The 20,092-nt window shown below is 41.3% G+C and overlaps 1 protein-coding gene and 1 long non-coding RNA gene across 3 annotated transcripts; one reads left to right on the top strand and one right to left on the bottom strand.

Moving 5' to 3' along the window:
- Positions 1 to 4,339: 4,339 nt before the first annotated feature.
- On the bottom strand, positions 4,340 to 8,848 carry LOC136180461 (uncharacterized). Its single transcript, XR_010667114.1, has 2 exons — positions 8,713 to 8,848; positions 4,340 to 5,748 (listed from the first exon to the last, which is right to left on the bottom strand). It is a non-coding gene; the product is annotated as an uncharacterized lncRNA (long non-coding RNA).
- Positions 8,849 to 9,370: 522 nt separating this feature from the next.
- On the top strand, positions 9,371 to 19,638 carry tbx2b (T-box transcription factor 2b). Of its 2 annotated transcripts, none has more exons than XM_029280258.2 (7): positions 9,371 to 10,211; positions 11,103 to 11,370; positions 12,964 to 13,110; positions 14,982 to 15,058; positions 15,300 to 15,469; positions 16,537 to 17,120; positions 17,939 to 19,638. In XM_029280258.2, exons 1-7 carry the CDS (start codon positions 9,853 to 9,855, stop codon positions 18,392 to 18,394), a joined length of 2,061 nt encoding a protein of 686 aa, XP_029136091.1. In that variant the 5' UTR covers positions 9,371 to 9,852; the 3' UTR covers positions 18,395 to 19,638. The 2 variants fall into 2 exon arrangements, with proteins under 2 accessions (XP_029136091.1, XP_029136089.1); XM_029280256.2 differs by having other exon boundaries at positions 15,288 to 15,469.
- The last annotated feature ends 454 nt before the right edge of the window (positions 19,639 to 20,092 follow it).

Genomic DNA, 20,092 nt, shown 5'->3' with positions numbered 1-20,092 from the left:
GCTGTGCATCTTTTCTCTCTCTCTTTCTCTCTCGCTCTGTGATTGCCCCTAATTGTGCCGTTCAGATTTCAACCGCGGTGGTGACCATCAGCACATAGTCCCTCTGGTAATTAGTACCATATTTTTTAACAGGCAGTAAAGTGTTGTTAAAGGGACTTTTTATGGGTGACTCTGGCTCTTTGTTCTGGAGGGAGTGGAGGAGCGAGAGGGCATGTTTGTTTCTCTGCTAATCAGCACAAAACTTCAGGGTCCAGAACTCTCTCTTTCTCAAAGGGCCCCGTTTGAACTCCTTCAGATTCTATTAGATTAGCGCTGGATTACTCTTCGTATGCTTTATTTCATCTCATTGATAGGTTCATAAGCTTCTAGTCGTAAAGTGAACCGAAAAGAGAGGGCTCAGGAACTTTTCCAAACTGAACACAATTAAATCAATAACTTATTACAACTTCAAAAGCTTGTAAAAGTTTGAGAATTACAAACAGTATGTTTGCATTTATATTCAAAACTCAAATCTGTTCATCATTGTAGGACAACAGAACAAGTACATAAAAACAGATCCGTTACAAAATGTGTTTATTTAGGTTTATATGCAAGCACTCCTTTCATAAAAATAAAGGAGAAATCAGCTCCAGCTGGCAGATTGTGTCGAAGCCACTTCATCCAGTTCTGCAACAAAGTCAAAACTGAATGTACAGCATTTACATGAAACTCTTTATTTCATCCCAAGATGTGAAGACAGACGTTTCACTGTGTTTCATATTAATACATTTGCATCATGTTAAGTTCTAATGTAATTTGAATTTCCCTCGGGATCAATAAAGTTCCTATTTATCTTTCTATCTCTGATGTGGGGGAAATCTTATCATTGAACTCTTAAAAAAAAAAATGTAATTTTTAACAATATGGTTATAATTTAACAAACACACTCAAAATCATGGCAGCCTTGAAGTGAATTTTATACATGTTTAAATGTAACAAACAGAGAAAGCCGTCCTGCTAAATGTGGACAAACCTGAGAACAGATGAGTGTTTTATCAGACGTGTAATCCAGTCATAGACTGTAAATATAAAGAATCCAGCAGGCTCTCTTAAAGACTCGTCCTGATGCAACTAATCATACAGTTGAACTGTCAGCCAGAGAAACCTGCTGAGCTAACTCTTAGTCAATTTAGAGCTAATTCAAACTGTTGATACTGAATTAAATAATCAACATGTGTGACAGCTAACCTGCTGAATAAAGCATGGCTTCACTACAGAACAGGAACATTAGCATTAGCCTGGTTAGCTCTAGCAGAAATGACTCAGATGTTGGACTTTTTAATTGGAAACATCTCAAACCTTGAACAAAACATGCTAACATGTTCTGCATACTGTTATGCTAGCAGATTAGCATACACTATGTTGAGGGAGTACTGTCGGCACACCTCACTAATAAACTTCACTTTAGTATTTAAACTGCACTGTTGTGCATGAAAACTGGGTTTCATTGTTTTTAAGCAGACTATGGGCTCCATGTTGATAGTTTATCTTCTGCAGGTCCGCATCATCTCAGTCTGCTGTAAGGCGGGGAGGCTCATTTCAGTTAGACTCATCAGTGTGTTCATTTATCATCACCTCAATGTGCAGCCAGAGGGGTCGGGTTCATTTATGCACAGCTTTGCAGCTTTGCCACCAGACATAGTTTTAATACATAGAAAAAAATGTCAGAGCCCCTGATGGATTTTTTTCTTAATCACAACCAGCAGAAAGAGAAATCTACTATCCATCCTCCTGAGAGAATATTTGAATTGAATTGAAATTGTCCCGCTTCAGGAGCAACTTGCTATGTTTGGTTTTTCAGGTGTCAACACTGTTTAGCTTTAACCATTAGCATCATGCTAGAGGGAATGTATCAGAAACCATGCTCTTTCAAAATCAATAATCAATCAATCATTATTTCTATAGCAGGTGTTATCTCAGGACACTTTACAAAGACCTTACTCATTGCTATGTTACAAAGAGCCAACATTAATCCTTCATGAGCACAGCACTAAGTAAAAAAATCCTCATGTTAAGTTCATATGTAATGTAGCCATACCCTTTAATGTTTAGCTGTGTGTATTGGATTGCTTCACATGGAAACATCACTTGGTTGTTTGAGTTGACACTTCATAAGTGTAATGGCTTACAGATGTAGGTATGCACAAATATTTACTCATTAAAAATGTTTAAACAAAGAGAATTGAGAAAAGAGAAAGAAAACACAAACAAACACGAGAGCAGAAAAAAAAACAAGGAGGACATATGCATTGGATTGAGAATTTTATTTAAATTGATCAGAGATGGATTTAGCTACATCACGAATGTATTTAAAGGGTGTTTTACCGTGTGCTGATAATTTTGTGGAGTTGTTAAATGGTTGTTAAGAATAGTTTTGGAAGTTAGCCTTCCCTAATCTGTCACACTGGTTGAAAAAAAAATCCAAAACATGAAAATAAAACACCAGAGTGCATGGGCCTGACACTTCACAGATACACTATTATTTAAACTGTTGCACAGCACAGTCTCCTTACCTTGAATGATTCCTGCATGTTTGACCATCTTCACACGAAATCCTTAAACAGCACCCAGTGTGACCTGTGAAGACAAAGAGGGCTAAGAAACAAAGAGGGGGCAGGGTTTCTGTTTGCACAACCAGGACCTCAGCTTCATTCGACCAGACTCAGGGGGCTGAAAATATTTAGATTTTATTTTGGAAATTTATATGTATGTGCACGTCAAAGGAAGTGGTGTGGTCAGCTGTCAGAAAGTAGAATGTGTCTGGTTTTATTTAGTGAGAAATAATGAATAGTAAATGATGTAATAATTATGATCAACCTTTGATCACCTGAGAGAACGACATCATTGGAAGTAATGACAGCTGGTTCAGAGAGGCATAACGTGTCAGCTGCCTTGTGTCAGCTGCTGAGCACGCTGACACAAGGCCCAGGGCTGTTTTTATCCATGATTTACTAAAACAAGCATTACATAATAAATACATCAATAACTGTATTTGATTTGATTTCTAATTATTGTTTTCTTGCAAAGATACTTCACTGTGTAATCCTGATTATTTCTATCAAAGAAAGCTGATATCTAAGGTTTGCATATTTTTTGCACACCTCCTGCAGGCCGCTGCGTGGCCCCTCGGGGCTCTTTGGACTACAGACACACTTTTGTTGCCTCTAAATTTCTCCATCATTGTTTCCGGGCCTGCGCAGTGTGAGGAAGGTGTCTTGATCAGGCCGATTTGAGTGTCAGTTTGCTGCTGTGAGGTCTGATGGAGATTAAATGTGAATAGGAAACATGAAAAGATGTGTTTCATGCTTCAGTTTCATCCACATTATTAATCTTCCACAGGCATTAGTGTGTGATCTCAGAGAGGTTTCAGGGTTTACGTTCAATCTTCCTGTACACAGTCATTTGACTACATTTTAAGGCTATAATAAACGCATATCAATTCTTACAACATATTCTGATAGATGATTTATAAAAGCTGTTTGAAGGGGAGATATAAATTATTTGGATTGCAAAAGGCCCCATCATCTCTATATTTAACTCAATCCTTATGAGACCTTCCTTTCCTGCATGTTATGACACTTTTTACAAGGATTTTATAAAAAAAGATCGATTTGATGCTGCTAATAAAAGCATGATTTATCATAACTGCCTGCGGCTCACCGTTAATAATTGTCATTATGTGATTATTTTACAGACTAAAAATGAAGGAATGTTATTCCTGAATTGATTTTACATCAAATATTATAAAACTGTTTCATGTGTCTTTTAAAATGTTTGTATCTGAACTATATGATTCAAGATCAAGCTGTAAACTGTTCTGCTTATAGAGAGATTAATAAATGTTTGAACAAAAAATCTGATCTCATATTAAAGGCCTAAACTCATAAAGTCACAGTGACTTGATCGGTCTGTAATTTGTGAGCATCAAGATCTTGATGCATCATGCTTTCAATCATGCAATAAATCACCATTAATCATGGCTTAGATCAGCATTATATCACTCATATAATGTAATACAACGAGATTTTACAGCGATTAAAATCAAATATTTAAACTTTATCTAATGTTCGATTCGGCCTTAATTGGGACTGAATTTGGGACTTGTTGAATCTTTATTTTTGTTTAAGGTGAATTTCTGAAATAAATTGGGGTTTTTATGTACAGTTGTTAAACTTACCATTCTGCTGTTTGAACTGTACAACACTGTAAAATGTGTTTGTTTAAAGCAACTGTTGAACAAAGATATTTTTTTACGTTCTGGTCTTGATGAAAAGATGAGGATATTTTCTTTACGTAACAGTTTTTAATGGGATTGTGTGTGTGTGTGTGTGTGTGTGTGTGTGTGTGTGTGTGTGTGTGTGTGTGTGTGTGTGTGTGTGTGTGCTCCTCTTCCTCCTCTCTCTCTGGCTGCAGGCCTGCAGGTGAAGCCTCCGCCGCGCTCCTAATATGATCCAATGTTCCCTCCGCTGCAGCTGCTAATTCAATTCCTCCGCGCTGTCAACACATCTGCAAAACACACAAAAGATTATTCTGCTGCTTTAGAATAAATGCGACCCGACGAACATTAAGTAATAAAATAATGTCAGCTGGTTCGTATTAAAACGCCGGAGCTGAAATGTTTCCTGATTAAGAATAAGCTCAGAGCTTCTCCTGACAGAGAAATCTGAAACTGTGTAGGAAGATTTTTTTAATTTAAAAACAACCATAAACAAATATGTCATTTACTAATTAGCGCCAGGGAGAAATGGGTTTGTGCTCTATTTCAAAATAGCCTACTTAAATATATTTTAAAATGTTGAAATAAATTAACAACACATGTCTAAGATAAATGAATAAAATACACACGGAGATGGAGGAATGAATCATTGTTTCACAATCTGCATATTGAGCTCTATTTTTAAACAGATTCGTTCGAGCGAGAGCGAGGCCTTTTTTCATGATCGGTGATTCCGGTCAGGTAGGCGTGCACCTGAAATAAATGTGAACTCCGGTTGGCCTTTTCTCCCCAAACAGACACACACAGCTTAAAAAAAATAAAAACGTATAGTAGCCTATAATTGTGAAACGTGCAGAGAGGATGCTAAATTCCAGGTGATGATGTAAACCCGTTTTTTATACAGAGGAGATGGATGTGATGTAATGAGATATGTTTGTTGATATTTACCTGTTGAAATATTTAATCAATGATAATAGAACAGAAGTCACCGGTGAGTGGATGCTTGTGTCACAGATTTTTTGCACAGGTATTTTTTTTTTTGTTATCAGTTTCTGCACCTGCAACATTTTTTAAAGCCGTTATCAGTCCAGACAGAAGAGATGCTTTTGGTGCAATCACATTAGGTTTTCTTTTGTTAAAATTTTGTTGAACATACAGGGAAAGAAGCTTGAAGTACCTCAGAAACTCTTTTGGTGATTTATATAAGGTTATAATGGGGGGGCACAACGGAAAGATAACCTCCAACCAGCTGTCACACAACAAAATAGTTTTGTTTTTTTTATGCTACAAGTAGGAAAATTGGACAGAAGTTAATGGCTTTTTACATTTTGATGCACGTTTCCCAAAGTCAGCCATAAAATCAATGAATAATGCACGCGCATATGCAGAGCGTCACCTGTGGACAGGCTGATGTTGCGGCTCGAGGAGTGAGTTTTAGGGCCAACCAAGGGTCCCCAAGTTTCTTTAGCACTATTCCACTTCAATTTCAGAACCTGAAAATGATGTTAAAAAACAAAATTAACAGCAATGAAAAAAAATAACAGCATTCAAATGACTGTGTTTTTTTTCTCCGGGGTTCTGTGAGAATCAAAGCTTTGACGGCTGCTATCACGCCTGTGGGTGTGATGGCTCTATCACTCTGCTCTGGCTCCCCTGGGTCACTATAGCGCCCCCACCTGGTGGTCCACCTGTTAGTCACACACACCCATGCTCACAAATAGCGAGAGCTTCCATGCACACAGGCAGGAGGAGTAGCTCAGAGAGTAGGAGGTTTGAAACAGGGCTGGAAGGAAACTGGGATGTGAGTGGTTGTAGTTCATGATTGAGTTTGTCATGTCCGGGAAGAATGTTTGTTTTATGGAAGAGCTGAGACGCATCAGGTATTAGTCTGCTCCCAAAAAGCATCTCTTTCACTGTGTTGTTTCAAATGACATGGACTCGCGGTTCAGCGTGTGCGTTTTTCTTTTCAGGAAAGTGAGAATTGATATGTTTCATTTAGCAGAGTGAACTGAGGAGGAGGAGGAGGAGGTAGAGGAGATGAAGGAGAAGGAGGAGGGCTGCTGGTGGCTGCACGAGGAGGAGAGAGGCATAGAAAGGGAGGGAGGAGGAGAGGGCCGCTGGTCGCCGGGTTTCCATGTGACAAGGGGAAATATGAGGGACTTTGACAGGTCTTAAACGGTCTGGCGCCAAGGCCTCAGTCTAGCCGCTAAATATAGCCGAAGAGATGATGCAGGGAGATGGAAGGAGAAGATGGAGAGATAAAAGGAAGAAAGGAATAATGTCGAGGGGAGGAAGGAAAAAACAATACTCGATTATGGACGAATATGGCGCAAAACTGCCCCGTTCTGTTGTAATTAGAGCGTCTCTGGCCCGGATCACTAACATGCACAGGGGCCAAATCAGCGGGACGGAAGGCGCTTTTACGCATATTTTCACATCTGCAGCTTTATTGTTATGTACCGGACAGGCGTATCAAGGACACGCAGAGGCTTTAGTCAACTTCCTACTGCATTGAAAAAGGCATGCAAGCAGCTCATACAATTTTAGCCCATGTTTGCAGGGTGGCTGACGACTTTTCGCAGAAATATCTCAAATTGAAGCTTCCAAACCTGCTTGATTTTAATCATATCATGGATTAAGATAATAAAAAAATATTTCCATGATCAGAAATTATCTGAGATATAAACGTATGAGACATTTGGGGTTTAGAAAGCTTCTGAATGTGCCTCAAGATCCTTTATTATCCAGCTTCCCCACTTCCAGAAATGACACCCATTCCCAAAGAACAAGTGTGAGCGGCGTATTTACTGTCTACCCGCATTAATCCTCAGCACAGAGAGTATGTTAATCTATCAGCGCAGTGCCCCTTCCTCTCGGAGCAGTCCTCCTCCCTGGACTTAATGACTTTTAAATCGCGCGTAATGGAGATTTCTGTACCACTGACGGCACAGAACAAATAAATGGTGACTAATTTGCACGAGCATTGTTGATACAATTATCCAGCTGAGTATTCCGGCAGAAAAACCGTTATCCTCCTCCATATGCTGCTAATCTTTTTCTTTTTTTCTTTTTTTCTGTGCAATAAAGCTCTGAAAAAGTCTGACTCTGTGGCGCTCTGTTTCATCTCTGTCATTTCATAAATCTGAAGGTGCTGCAGTTCAAACAATGATGTCCGGACTAATATTTGCAGATACACATCAATCTGTAACTCTAAGAAAACTATAGACATGCCTGATGATTCTGTATGTGAGGTCACTGCTTATGTCCAACACCTAGCTGAGTCAAAATACACTCTCCAATGATAGAACACTTGATGCTCTGGGGACTTGTGTCTGATATCAAAACAAAATGTATTCCCTGCACCTTTAGGCATCATTCAGGTGTGGCTCATCCTGCCTGGCCTGCTGGCACTTTACGCATGGCTGTATCAGTGTGATGGACGCCGGGCAACAAGTGTGTAACGCAGCGGAGATGTCCAAACATTTCATGCTCTTAAATCACATAACATGCTGAATCTGCCACACAAGCGCTTCTGCAACCTTGTGGATTTTTAAATCATTAAAAGACATGAAAACTATTTTGTTTTGTCTCTCAAAAGCAGGCTTTTTTTTTTACTATCTGTTTTACATCCAATTAGAAATTACTTGAGGTGGATTTACCTAATTATTAAGTAAAGGGTTTATAAATATTGTTCAGGACTTTTTTTTATGGCCATTGAGGATTGTGTATGGCTGTCAGAGGAAGTCGCAGAGACGCCGCTAACTTCCAGGGTTAATACGAAATGCACAGTTGTTACTGACAGCCTCATTCACAAGGGTTATCACTTTTTGTTTCACTTTTGGTCAAAGTGAAGCCCGTGGCACTGTTTTTCTTTCCCCGAGAGAGCAGCTGTTTATCCAGAGAAAAAAAATCCCATCTGACACCGAGTCATGACCGAGACAGAGGAGCGGAACAGAGCCGCAGAGAGGGCTGCAGCTGAGGGGCCGGAGGGGCGCGCACATGCAGGACTTCAGGGTAAATATAAAGAGACAAGAGATTGTTCTTATTGTGGCGACTGGCGCCGCGCGGCTCGTTAGCAAACTGAGTCCGACTTAATCGGGAGCTGCAGTTATCTAAAGGCGAGACTCAGCAGAGCAGAGTGCACAGAGTCTGGTGGTGGTGGGGGCCCCGTGGCTCCCGGAGCCCCGCACCGTCCTTCGGTTTGACAAAATACAACCTGTCGGAGATTACACGCTGCAGCCCGGCCTGCCCTCAGCTTCAGACCGAGCACTAAATCATCTCATCACTGCATGTTTGATGTGGCAGTAAAACGAGACTCTGCAGTAATCCCCACGAACTGCACGAATAGCCTACAACTTTTTCCTCAACTCATTGAGAATCAGTCTCCACCAGAAAGTCTCCAAGAGAACTAACTTTTATGTCCTTTTCAAAGAGTTTATATCAAAGCGAACACTCACCCTGATTTCTCTCAAAATTCACTCATCATCATTCATCTGGTTTCCTCTTTTTGTCTCCACGCAGCAGCATCTGGGTTTGTCTTTTCCAGCCTCGTCTCTTTATGACGCTGCGGCTGCTGCTGCTGCTTTCTTCCCGTCAGCTCGATCAGGAAAACGCGCAGATAAATGTCTCTCTGTGAAGCTGGAGTGCAGCTAACATAGCCGAGGCTAGTATGAGGGAAATCCAGCATAAGCGTCAAAACAGCCGATAACATGGAATAATTACAAGTCTGTTATTATAAAGAGCGACGCGCAGAGCTGCAGCTCTGTGACATAAATCTCTCCGGAATGCGGAGCCGGAGCTGCGAGCCGCGGATTGACTGGAATGAGTTGTTCTGAGAGACAGTGCTAAACGTGCAGAAGTGGAGCTGCTCCTCTGTATTAAGGTGAGTATTAGACAGGGAGTCTGTGGACAGGTTCTCCGAAGGCGACATTGTTAAAAACGCAAGCCGAGAGAGGTGATGCCTCCACCGGCCAACAACTGAGGGCTGACCCGGTGTTTGGCTTGGAAATGGGGGTGGGATTTCCCGATCTTTCCTGTCATTGGTTAATATTTTATTCTGTTGACATGTTTTCTTACTGCTAATGCTTCCGACACCTTCTTGTCCCCCCTCCCTCCTCTCGTAGAGTCTGGCCGAAGCTGTCAGAACCACGCCTATAGGGGCCTACAATTGGTCCAGAAAGCGTAAAATCAGCAATCAAAGGGGCTTGGTTCATTAGTGTTGGGGATGGAGGCAGGAAGGACATGTGAGATAGTCACAGATCTGCAGTGAGCGGGGCCACATCTCTCCAGTCAGTGTGGGATGACTAAAGCAGAGGAACTGTGAGGCACACAGCGCAGCCGGGCTCTGCCTTCACACACCGCGCCGCTCCAGCTCAGCGATCGGCGGAGGATCCAAAGGAAGCACACATCAGCACAACTCTGTGCTGTTTTCTTCATTCTGATTACGCGCTGTGTGTTTGACACGGCGCCGGACTCCTCTCAAGCGCACAACACAAACTAAACTGCTCGCGAAGCGCGGACCTACACCGGCTCCGGGGTTTTGGGGGAAATACCACTACAAATCTCAAATTTTCACTTCGCTTTTTGTGGATGCACCGATGAGAGATCCAGTTTTTACAGGGACTGCAATGGCTTATCACCCTTTCCACGCACACCGGCCGACCGACTTCCCCATGTCCGCCTTTCTAGCGGCCGCGCAGCCTTCCTTCTTCCCGGCGCTCAGTCTGCCTCCCGGGGCGCTCACCAAGCCCATCCCAGACCACGGCCTGGCCGGGGCGGCGGAGGCTGGGCTCCACCCGGCCCTCAGCCACCATCAGGCGGCTCATCTCCGCAGCATGAAGAGCCTGGAGCCCGAGGAGGAAGTAGACGACGACCCCAAAGTTACACTGGAAGCCAAGGATCTGTGGGACCAGTTTCATAAACTCGGGACTGAGATGGTTATTACCAAGTCCGGGAGGTAGGAATCCCTCACAACTATTATTCTTTCTCTTTTAAATACGATCTTAGCACTGATGTGTATTTATGAAGAGAATGGATCCCAGCTGACGACTTTATAGAAGCTTTAAGGAGATTTATTAACGTTTAGAAGCGACAGCCTGCGTGTCAGGCCTCTGCAACACCGTATTTATTTCCCCTCTGATTATTAGCCTGTTCCACGATAAATGAACAATAAAATAGGCATAACTAGATTATAAAGAATGAACTGGCGTTGTTTTCCTCACGTTTCACACTAAATATGTTGTTTTTATAAAATAAGTTCCAGCCCAATAACTGTGTGGACACTTAAAGTAGGCTAGCTTCATTTTTTTTTTTTTTTTACAAAATAAGTCAATTAGACAAGAAAGCGTCATTTGATTTTGAAAATATTTCTGACAATTTTTCCCGCTGATCAAAGTAAATATTTGGAATATTTTTTGGGGGGTGTAAAATCTGCTCTGGTCTTTTATCACGTTTTTTTTTTTTTTATCTCCTTAAAGTGCATTGTGAGGAGGCAGCAGAGCTTCTGGGTTTTATAAACAGGCTGTCACTTCAAAAAGCTGGGACGTGAAGAGCTGTGGTCATAAATATACTGCTCAGCTTTGTAGTGCACGAGTTGGACAACACACACATACACACACAAACACAGGCGGAAAGACAAGTCACACACACATAGGCCTACATACACGCTTACACTGTGATTGTGTTGTGTTGCTTAATTGCGTGTAATATGTGAATATTAAAATATGTCCTCTTGTTTTCTTCGCGTTGCCTTCACGGCCTCCTTTTGTCACGATTATTCCGGTGTTGCGTGCATGTTCTTGCTGTTTTGGCTGACTCGATGTGTGTGTGTGTTTGTGTCCGTCTGCAGGAGGATGTTCCCTCCGTTTAAAGTTCGGATAAACGGGCTCGATAAAAAAGCCAAATACATCTTGCTGATGGACATCGTTGCGGCGGACGACTGCCGCTACAAGTTTCACAACTCTCGCTGGATGGTCGCGGGCAAGGCCGACCCGGAGATGCCCAAGAGGATGTATATCCACCCGGACAGCCCGGCCACCGGCGAGCAGTGGATGGCCAAGCCTGTTGCTTTCCATAAACTCAAGCTGACCAACAACATATCAGACAAACACGGATTTGTGAGTACAGAAACGTTTTATTTCTTTTTCTCTTCTTCCACTAAGGACATGTTTTTATATTTACACTATGAGGTGTTTGCTGCTGCAAGACCGGGCAGGAGGTTTCATGTGTTTTTAAGATGACATTAAATTTTCATGAGGCATTCGGGGCAAAGTGGGTCATTGCAGCAGCAAAATAAAAATAACAACAAAATGCCAGTGAAATTATTATTTTTATTTTTAAAAGCTCTAAATTCAAACTAAAACTTCAGCATGCAAATAAAAAAATGTGCAAAAGTAGATCATTTTTACACAAATACAATAAACATATTAGTGCGTGAATAATCATCTTAAGACTAAATCATTTATGCGTTTAAAAATGAGGCAATATTTGCTGCGGGATGTTATTACTTCCAAAGCTGTTGACACTTTGTCGCCACTTGACTTCCCACCGTCGCTGACATACTCAGAGCTTATGTTTCCTTGCAGCTCTCCAAATTATTATCAGCCTACATTTTCTCCTCTCGTATCCACAGACTTTATCCAAACCGTACAGCAGCAGCAGCAGCAGCAGTAGCTCAGGGCCTTTAAGACCACGGCTATACTTTTTTATTCTTTATTTCTCTCCGTGGTTTTATTAGGAATTTAAAAAAAAAATCACATCATATCATAGCTGAGTGTTTAGAAAGAGGATTAAGAGGTGTATCTTCAAATCTGGCAACAGAGAAATGGCGTTAAATGAGCTTAAATATCGGAGCTGACAGACGTGTTTATACCCCATCCAACCTGTTACCTCACATACAAATACATATGGTGCACTACATAGCATAGTGGAGTTTAGGTTGCTGTTTTATTTTGCATTCAATGTGTTCTGGATGCTGCAATAAGTGCATGTTTTACGCACATCATTCCACCTATTTTTATCATTTCACATGATGTGTCTCCTCAATAACATGCACAGGACACTTAAATGAATATATAAAAACAATGGGGGCAAATGTTAAATGTCTGAGAAAGCCCATCTGACTGGCAGGCAAAGTGTGCTTCCGTCTGGAAACAAATTCAACATTTACATGTCAGTCTAAATTTGCAATCGCTTACAGGCACGTTTGTTTGTTTGTTTGTACGCGACTTATTCACACATGCATGTGTTGCTTATTTGTGATTTCATCTCTTTATTTTACCTGGAACTGACGATTTGCTTGCTTATAAATGGAATTGATTTCCGCTTTATTTGAGGTTTATTTTGGGGGTATCTTGGAATGATATTTTGTGTTGGATGCTGTTGTGCATGTCAAACAGCAGGCCCTCCGGCTACAGCAGCCTGTAATGTGTCCATACTTGGTGGTAAATTAAACATGAATGAAAGATAGAAACTGCATCAAATCACATTTTCTGCTGTGGTTGTGAGCCCTCATGACAACATGTGTGGCCTGGTCAGGTTTTTCCCTTCGCCTCGCGCTAATTACAGACAAGTCTGCTCACACAGTAATTATAACAGCATCAATAACAAAGATGATCTGTCGAGGTTTTAATGTGGAGAAAACAAAGCGAGGCATCAAAATGTCATGATATTTACTCCAAAGCTCTGTTTGTTCACGTGTGTTGGTCCAGACAATCCTGAACTCCATGCACAAGTACCAGCCCAGGTTCCACATAGTCCGGGCCAACGATATCCTCAAGCTCCCCTACAGCACCTTCAGGACCTACGTGTTCCCGGAAACCGAGTTTGTGGCCGTGACAGCGTATCAGAACGACAAGGTGAGTCACTGCAAACACACACTACACCAACTGCCTCTAATATGGCTGCTATACTTTGCATAATAAATGTCCTACATGCGTCCCCCTCCCCTCCCCTCCCCCCGCGCCATCCCCTGAAGACTTAATCTGATTTTGTAGGTCGCCTAATTTCCCTGCAGAGGACTCCCATGTCCCACTTGATTTTTGTAATTGCTGTTTTGCCTGGACTTGTGGGTGTAGCTGATATCTCTGACTATGAATTCAAATTTGAAGCCAAAGTTGTTGTGTTGCGGTGTGTTAGCAGGAATCCATGCGCTTTAAACGCGCAATTACCTTGACCAGGAGTGAATAATTAGGCGTATAAATGTGGCAAGTGTGCTTTTGTTGTTGCTTTAAATGTTCTATTAAGGCCGAAATATCTTACTTTTTACGATTATTTCTTTCTTTTTAAATAACGACGATGTGTTTTTTTATTTTTTTTTGGTTTAATGAAATAGCTTTGAAACCAGGCGCTTCTGAAATTAGGTTATGTAAGAGTTTATTAAAACCGCAGTAGCCTATATCGGAATTGACGTTTTTTTTGTTTATGGCATTAAAATCCAGAATTTTTTAAACACATTTTTTACTTGTGAATGAAATCCATCACATCTGAAATGAGTTATTTTATATTGCTAAAAATACACTATATCTTAAAAAGAGCAATACATGTTAGCATTTTGTTATGGATGTTTTTACAAAATAATATATATATTTTAATAGAGTTTCCTTAAATGGGTATACACATTCAGCAGGTGTATTTTTCAATCGACGTGTAGGGGTTGTGTATAGACATTCAACACATAAATTGAAGTTTTGTAGAGATATGGAAAATCCAGCATAATTGAATTGAGGTTTTTCTATTGGTATTTGATTTATGATTTGAGGTTCGTACATGGGTAAAATTAAGAAAACCTCAATCGAGCTTTTATGTATGCTTGTATCATAAACCATATCTAAACCGAGGTTTGTGTATGGTTATTACATCCGGAATATTTTAGAGGAGGTTTTATATTTGTGTGTGTAAAAGGGCATTCTTAGTCTTAGATTTTGGTTTACAAAAATCCAGCATATCTGGATTGAGGTTTTTCATATATTTGATGGCAATAATATAAGCCCCCTCCACTGCCTCTTTATCCTTCTCCATGAGGCTAATTGGAGCTTGTGTCCGGCGGGGTCTGGGAGATGGCGAAGGGTGAGGTAGAGGAGTGGGAGCGGGAGGGGGGGGGGGGATCTCTTGTTGTAAAAGTTTATTGCAGAGAGTCACCATCGATTAGAGGGCATTTAAAAGGCTGGTCACCCTGCAGCCACAGTGGACAGATGCTGCGAGATACTCTCTCTGCTCAAATGGCAAAACGCCCCGAAGCGTCCTGTTCCGGGGCCACTATGAGGCCTCCAGGAGCCCAGATGAAGCACGTGCGAGTGACACACAGGCGTCTGCCGCCTCCGTGACTGCGTGTACCGAGAGACAACCGGGAAGCAGCAGCAGCGATCCAAACCGCATTATTAATTATTGATATGATAGTCATCTGTTCAAGTATTGCTCCCACTGCTTTTTTTTTCTTTCTGGGGGGACTAAGGCTTCTGTGGCCCCCATAGAGGAATATTTCGTGGCAGAATTTCCCTCCAGGGGCCAATGAGAATAACGCTCCGTCATTACGCTTTTATTAATAATGCAAATGTGAGGCCTGCTGTGGCTCCTGTCCAACACGCTGGTTTCTGTGTGTGTTAATCCAAACATGCACAAGGTGTATAGACAGACAATTGACCCACAACTCTGTGGATTCTGTAATAATTGTAATTGTTTTTTTGGCTTTATTGTAAAAATGTATTCTTAATGTTTGTGTTTTTGGCAGATTACACAGTTAAAGATCGACAACAACCCTTTCGCCAAAGGATTCAGAGACACGGGGAACGGGAGGAGAGAGAAAAGGTAGATATCAAACACCTACAGAGATTATCAATAATTAAATTTCAGTGTGTGTGCGTGCGTGCGTGTGTGTGTGTGTGTGTGTGTGTGTCCATATTTATATCCTGCAAGGTCATGGTGTAACATGATTTATTATTATTATTATTATTATTATTATTATTATTATTGATATCTGTATAATTATTATTACTATTATTATCATTAACATTAGTATTACTATAAATAATGATAGTGTCGCCGACAGGAAACAGCTGACCATGCCGTCACTGCGGATGTATGAGGACCAGTGTAAGGGGGACCGGGAGGGAGCAGACTCGGACGCCTCCTCCAGTGATCCTCCAGCCGGCAGAGACACCGTCCACTCCCCGCTGGGTGCTGGTTCAAGCCCACTGAGGTTCAGCAGGCCAAGTCATGGTGAGGAGCAGTATTATTTATTTCCATTTAAATGCCCATATATGGTCATTTAGCTGAGTATGACTATAAAGTGTATGTTGATGAGATATTGATGCTAAAATGTCTGAATTTACATTTAATCAATGTAGTAATTTTATTGTGTTTAATCGGCAAAACAATGATGGTAGTTTGACTGGGAGAAAATAACTGGCAACCTTAGGAAAATCAATTATTGTCTTTTTTTAATATAATGATAGTTATTGCAAATTAAGGTAGCCTGTATGCAATCTTTTAGTGCATCACTGGTTCTGAAGCAGACAGTGTATAAATGCTTAACACATTAGAGTATACATTCAACAACTTGATATGCAGCACTAAAATCAGTCTACATTTTGTGGATTATTTGATCAAGATTTTAATGTGAAATATTACAGTTTATAATCACCAGTGTGTGCTGCTCTTAGTGGCATTATTCTGTTCCATTTTTCTTTAAAGTTAATTGTGTTAATCTTTTGTTTTTGTTTTCCGGTCTAATCCTGTTGTTTTTAATTTCCTAATTTTAATAAATTGAAAGCTTAAGAAGCAAGTAGCAGATTTAAATGGCCCTGTTATTTATGTCTGGACAATTATTATTTGAAGTGTTTGAAAACAGAAGCTTTAAATAGTTTTAAATAATAATGAATCTAATGTATTTTACTTTTAAAATTATTTTAAAATGCAGGCCACATGTTAATTTCCTAATCCATGAACATACGGTGGGAAATACGGGATTTTGAAAGTTTTAAGGCTCCCACCAGGCTTATGTGGCCAAGCTTGTGTGTGTGTGTGTGTGTGTGTGTGTGTGTGTGTGTGTGTGTTTGTGTGTGTGTGTGTGTGTGTGTGTGTGTGTGTGTGTGTGTGTGTGTGTGTTTGTGTGTGTGTGTGTTTGTGTGTGTGTGTGTGTGTGTGTGTGTGTGTGTGTGTGTGTGTGTTTGTGTGTGTTTGTGTGTGTGTGTGTGTGTGTGTGTGTGTGTGTGTGTGTGTGTACTATTGGTGTGAATTTGACACTTTGCTCACACCTCTCTTTCTCCATGATTCGTTTGCTTTAGACGACAAAACGTGCACTGACAGCGAGCAGGAGATGGAGCATCAAGACGAGCTCTGCACTGCCTCAAACAGCCCTGGACCTGAACCCGTGTCCCCCTACAGCTCCAGGTGTGAGGAGCGCGTGAGGGAGCGGCCCAGCACGGAAAAGAAGGAGGACTCTTTATTCAGTGTAAGGAACCTGGAGAAGGACAAAGCTGAAAGCAGGAGCAGGAAGGACACCTTGGACACGTTGACGAAGGACTCAGAGTCCGGAGGAATCAGTGCCAGCAAGGAGACCTTCTCCCCTCTCATGGTCCAGACCGAGAGCCCCTCGCACTTCAGCCCAGGCCACTTACAAAGCCTGGCTCTGTCTGGCCTGCATAGCCAGCAGTTCTTTAACCCTCTGAACACCGGATCGCCACTGTTGTTTCACCCGGGTCAGTTCGCCATGGCCCCCGGAGCCTTTTCGGCCATGGGCATGAGTCACCTTTTGGCCTCCGTATCAGGGGCTGGTGGTTTGGAAAATGGCAGCCTCTCCTCCCAGGGCGCAGGAGGAACCCCGAACCCCTTCCCCTTCCATCTGTCCCAGCACATGCTAGCCTCACAGGTAAGAAGAATCAGCCAATCAGAGCATGATTTAGTTTGCCTGGACACCTGTAGCACTGAGCCGATGTCAGCAAGAACAGAAACGTGAGAGTGCAGACAGGTTTAGGTGTCAAGTTTTACCTTCTTAGGACCAGAAAACTCACTTTGCACGGTCCTATCAGAACTTCACTTGAAAAATTAAAGAAACAGACTATAAGTAGAGTGGTTTAAAACCTAAATGGAGCAGTCTTAAACAATGTACACGGTTGTATTTGATCAAGAGACATCTAGCATCAGATTTCAAACAGAAAACATCATATAAAATAATAAAAAACTTCTAATGTGGACCATGTGTGCCATTGAAATATATGTTCCTTCATGTGTTTGAAATAGTGCATTTAGTGAAAAGTGATCAAGAAGCAAAATTGCATTTGTTTCTGCATGCAAACCTGCAGGACTTTAACAAAAGCATTTACATTCACAAAGGAGGATTTCTTCAAACTTAGTTTCCAGCTTGCATGAAGCCAATGTGGATAAAAAATATACTTCTTAAAGGGACATGTTTTTATTATTGCACAACAGCATTGTGTGAGATTAAATGATGTTTTCTGTATGGATTTGATTGTTAAATTTCACCTGTCTACACTTATACAACTTTGCACTACAATATTTCAGCCAATGTATTTTTCTGATAAAAGTGTTTTAGAAGATTTTTTCCTCTCCTTTGTTTGAGCAGTGTATTTCCATAACAACTCAGGAGAGAAAAAAAATCCTCATTATTTTTATTTATAGACTAGAATGAAAAAAGTCACTCAAACACTTTTCTCTTTTGTCTTCCAGGGCATCCCCATGCCTCCGTTCGGCGGTCTCTTCCCGTACCCGTACACCTACATGGCGGCGGCTGCAGCAGCGGCCTCGGCCTCAGCTCTCCCGGCTACCAGCTCCTCCAACCCGCTTTCCAGGAACCCGTTCCTTAACTCATCCAGGCCCCGGCTCCGCTTCAACCCCTACCAGCTCCCGGTTTCCCTGTCACAGAGCTCCAGCCTGCTCACCACTGGCCTGCAGCAGGTCGGCCTCAACCTGAGCTCTGAATCCTCCAAACCGGGTAGCAGGGAGACCAGCCCAGCCCCGGAGCACCACAGCAGCAACCATAAGACTGGAGGGTCCAATGGGAGGACCTCTTCCCCTAAAACCTCCATGAAAGACTCGGTGAACGAGCTGCAGAGCATCCAGAGACTGGTGAGCGGCCTGGAGGGTCAGAGGGAGCCCTCTCCAAGAGCTGACTCTCCCAAGTGATGAACACTGACTTTGGGATGAAGACAAACCAGAGGACTATAAGTGCAAGTGTCCTGTACAGCACATTATGGATACTGGGACGAGTGAGGCCGATATGGTCCCGGTGAAGGCTGAGAACTGGTATTTCGGGAACAAAGCTGCAGAAATACAGAACTTGAAGTCCATATTATTAAATTGAACGTTTCAAATTATAGATAAATGAGGGTTGAAGGCCTCTCAGACGTCATTTTGGACCATCATAGACACCAAAACTCTCCCTTGAGTCCCAGGTTTATCAGGTTAGTATTTCCTGAAGGCAGACTTTACATCATAGAAACTCGGGGATACATCTTTGTTCTGCTAAAATGAAAATAATATAGAAAATTAACAATTAGGCCTAACTAAATACATATATAACACACAAATTTACCACTACAGGACTTTCCAACATAAAACATATAGTCAATCAAAGTTTATCATATCATAGTTGGCCCACACAAGGTCAGTATCTGCCCCCAGATATCGGTCTAGCCTGCCTGCGGCTCCACAGACTGATAAAGATGTGTCGAGTTTGTTAACTTGAAGCAGCCGGCTTCAGACATGAACAGGAGCCTCATCGCGTCTCAAGCTGCATCCAAAAACTTTGTTTGTTTCAAGGCCTGACTATTTCAAAAAAGGCATGGAGATGAAGAGGAAAAAAAGAGCCGCTTCTTATCATTTCATGCCAGAAAAAAAAAATGTTTCTGAACTATTTATGTAATTAAAGATTAAAACAATTCTGTAAATAAAGCTAAGATCCAAGAATATGCAATTGGTATTAATTTATTCAAGGCTGTATATTAGCGTGTATATATTACGAATTTTACTTTTTTCTCTTTCCTTCTCTCTCCTTTTCCTCCCCCCCTCTCCCCCATTTTACATGAACATATACTGTAAATTAAAAGCTATTTAGCGCTTGTTGGTTTGACAAACTGTGTATGAAGCATCGCTGAGTTTTAGAGGACGTGTGTGCCATGTTTTAGTCTGCATCCACCGACAAAATCCAGAGGGACAGAGGGAGGAAGAGCTCCAAATTCATAAAAACACCTCAGGTTATTTCACTCCAGCCAGGAGACATTCAAAGCAATTCCTCCTCAACGGGCGCATCATTCATATCTATTCATAAATATATTTAAAGATGATGAAAGTATCTTGTTTATGCTGGTTGTCCGGGTTTTTTTTTTTTGATTGTCTCACAATTTCAATAAAAAATCGTTGTGCTGAAATCCTGCAGACGTTTCATTATTATTCTTGTTAATATTATATTATTTATATCATTAATTCAGTTTTGGTTTGACTATCTAATTGGAGAAAGCAGCTGCAGAAATGTATAGAGCATTTTAATAAAGTCATTTATAGTTTACGTACACGTTTGGCTGGAGCGCCATCTGTCGGTCAAACATTAAACGAGAAAAGGGGGGGGTTCTGCATGTGGTTTATTAAACTCGATAAAAAAAATGCCACAGGTCTTATTCTACATGTTATTGATATCATATTCAATTAAGAGGATGGATTATTGCGTTGAATTACGTTTTTATGTCGCAGGAAGGCTGTGATCTGGGAGTTTTTTATTTATTTTATTTTTCTTCTTTATTTTCCTCCTGATGTATACATTTTTGTATTAGAGGCATTACGGTAAAAGCTCCAGTTCATTAAGTGTGTTTAATTTATGTTACGTCA

This window comes from Labrus bergylta, chromosome 11, assembly GCF_963930695.1.
Source record: "Labrus bergylta chromosome 11, fLabBer1.1, whole genome shotgun sequence".
Taxonomy (NCBI): domain Eukaryota; kingdom Metazoa; phylum Chordata; class Actinopteri; order Labriformes; family Labridae; genus Labrus; species Labrus bergylta.
This window is presented reverse-complemented; position numbering and strand designations above follow the sequence as displayed.

What these genes read in the sequence shown, in the direction of transcription:
- tbx2b (XM_029280256.2), top strand. Translation starts at nt 9,853, where the DNA reads ATGAGAGATCCAGTTTTTACAGGGACTGCAATGGCTTATCACCCTTTC. An exon ending in CAGCGTATCAGAACGACAAG is followed by an intron (nt 13,111 to 14,981) that starts GTGAGTCACTGC and finishes TGTTTTTGGCAG; the next exon opens with ATTACACAGTTAAAGATCGA. An exon ending in AGCACATGCTAGCCTCACAG is followed by an intron (nt 17,121 to 17,938) that starts GTAAGAAGAATC and finishes TTTGTCTTCCAG; the next exon opens with GGCATCCCCATGCCTCCGTT.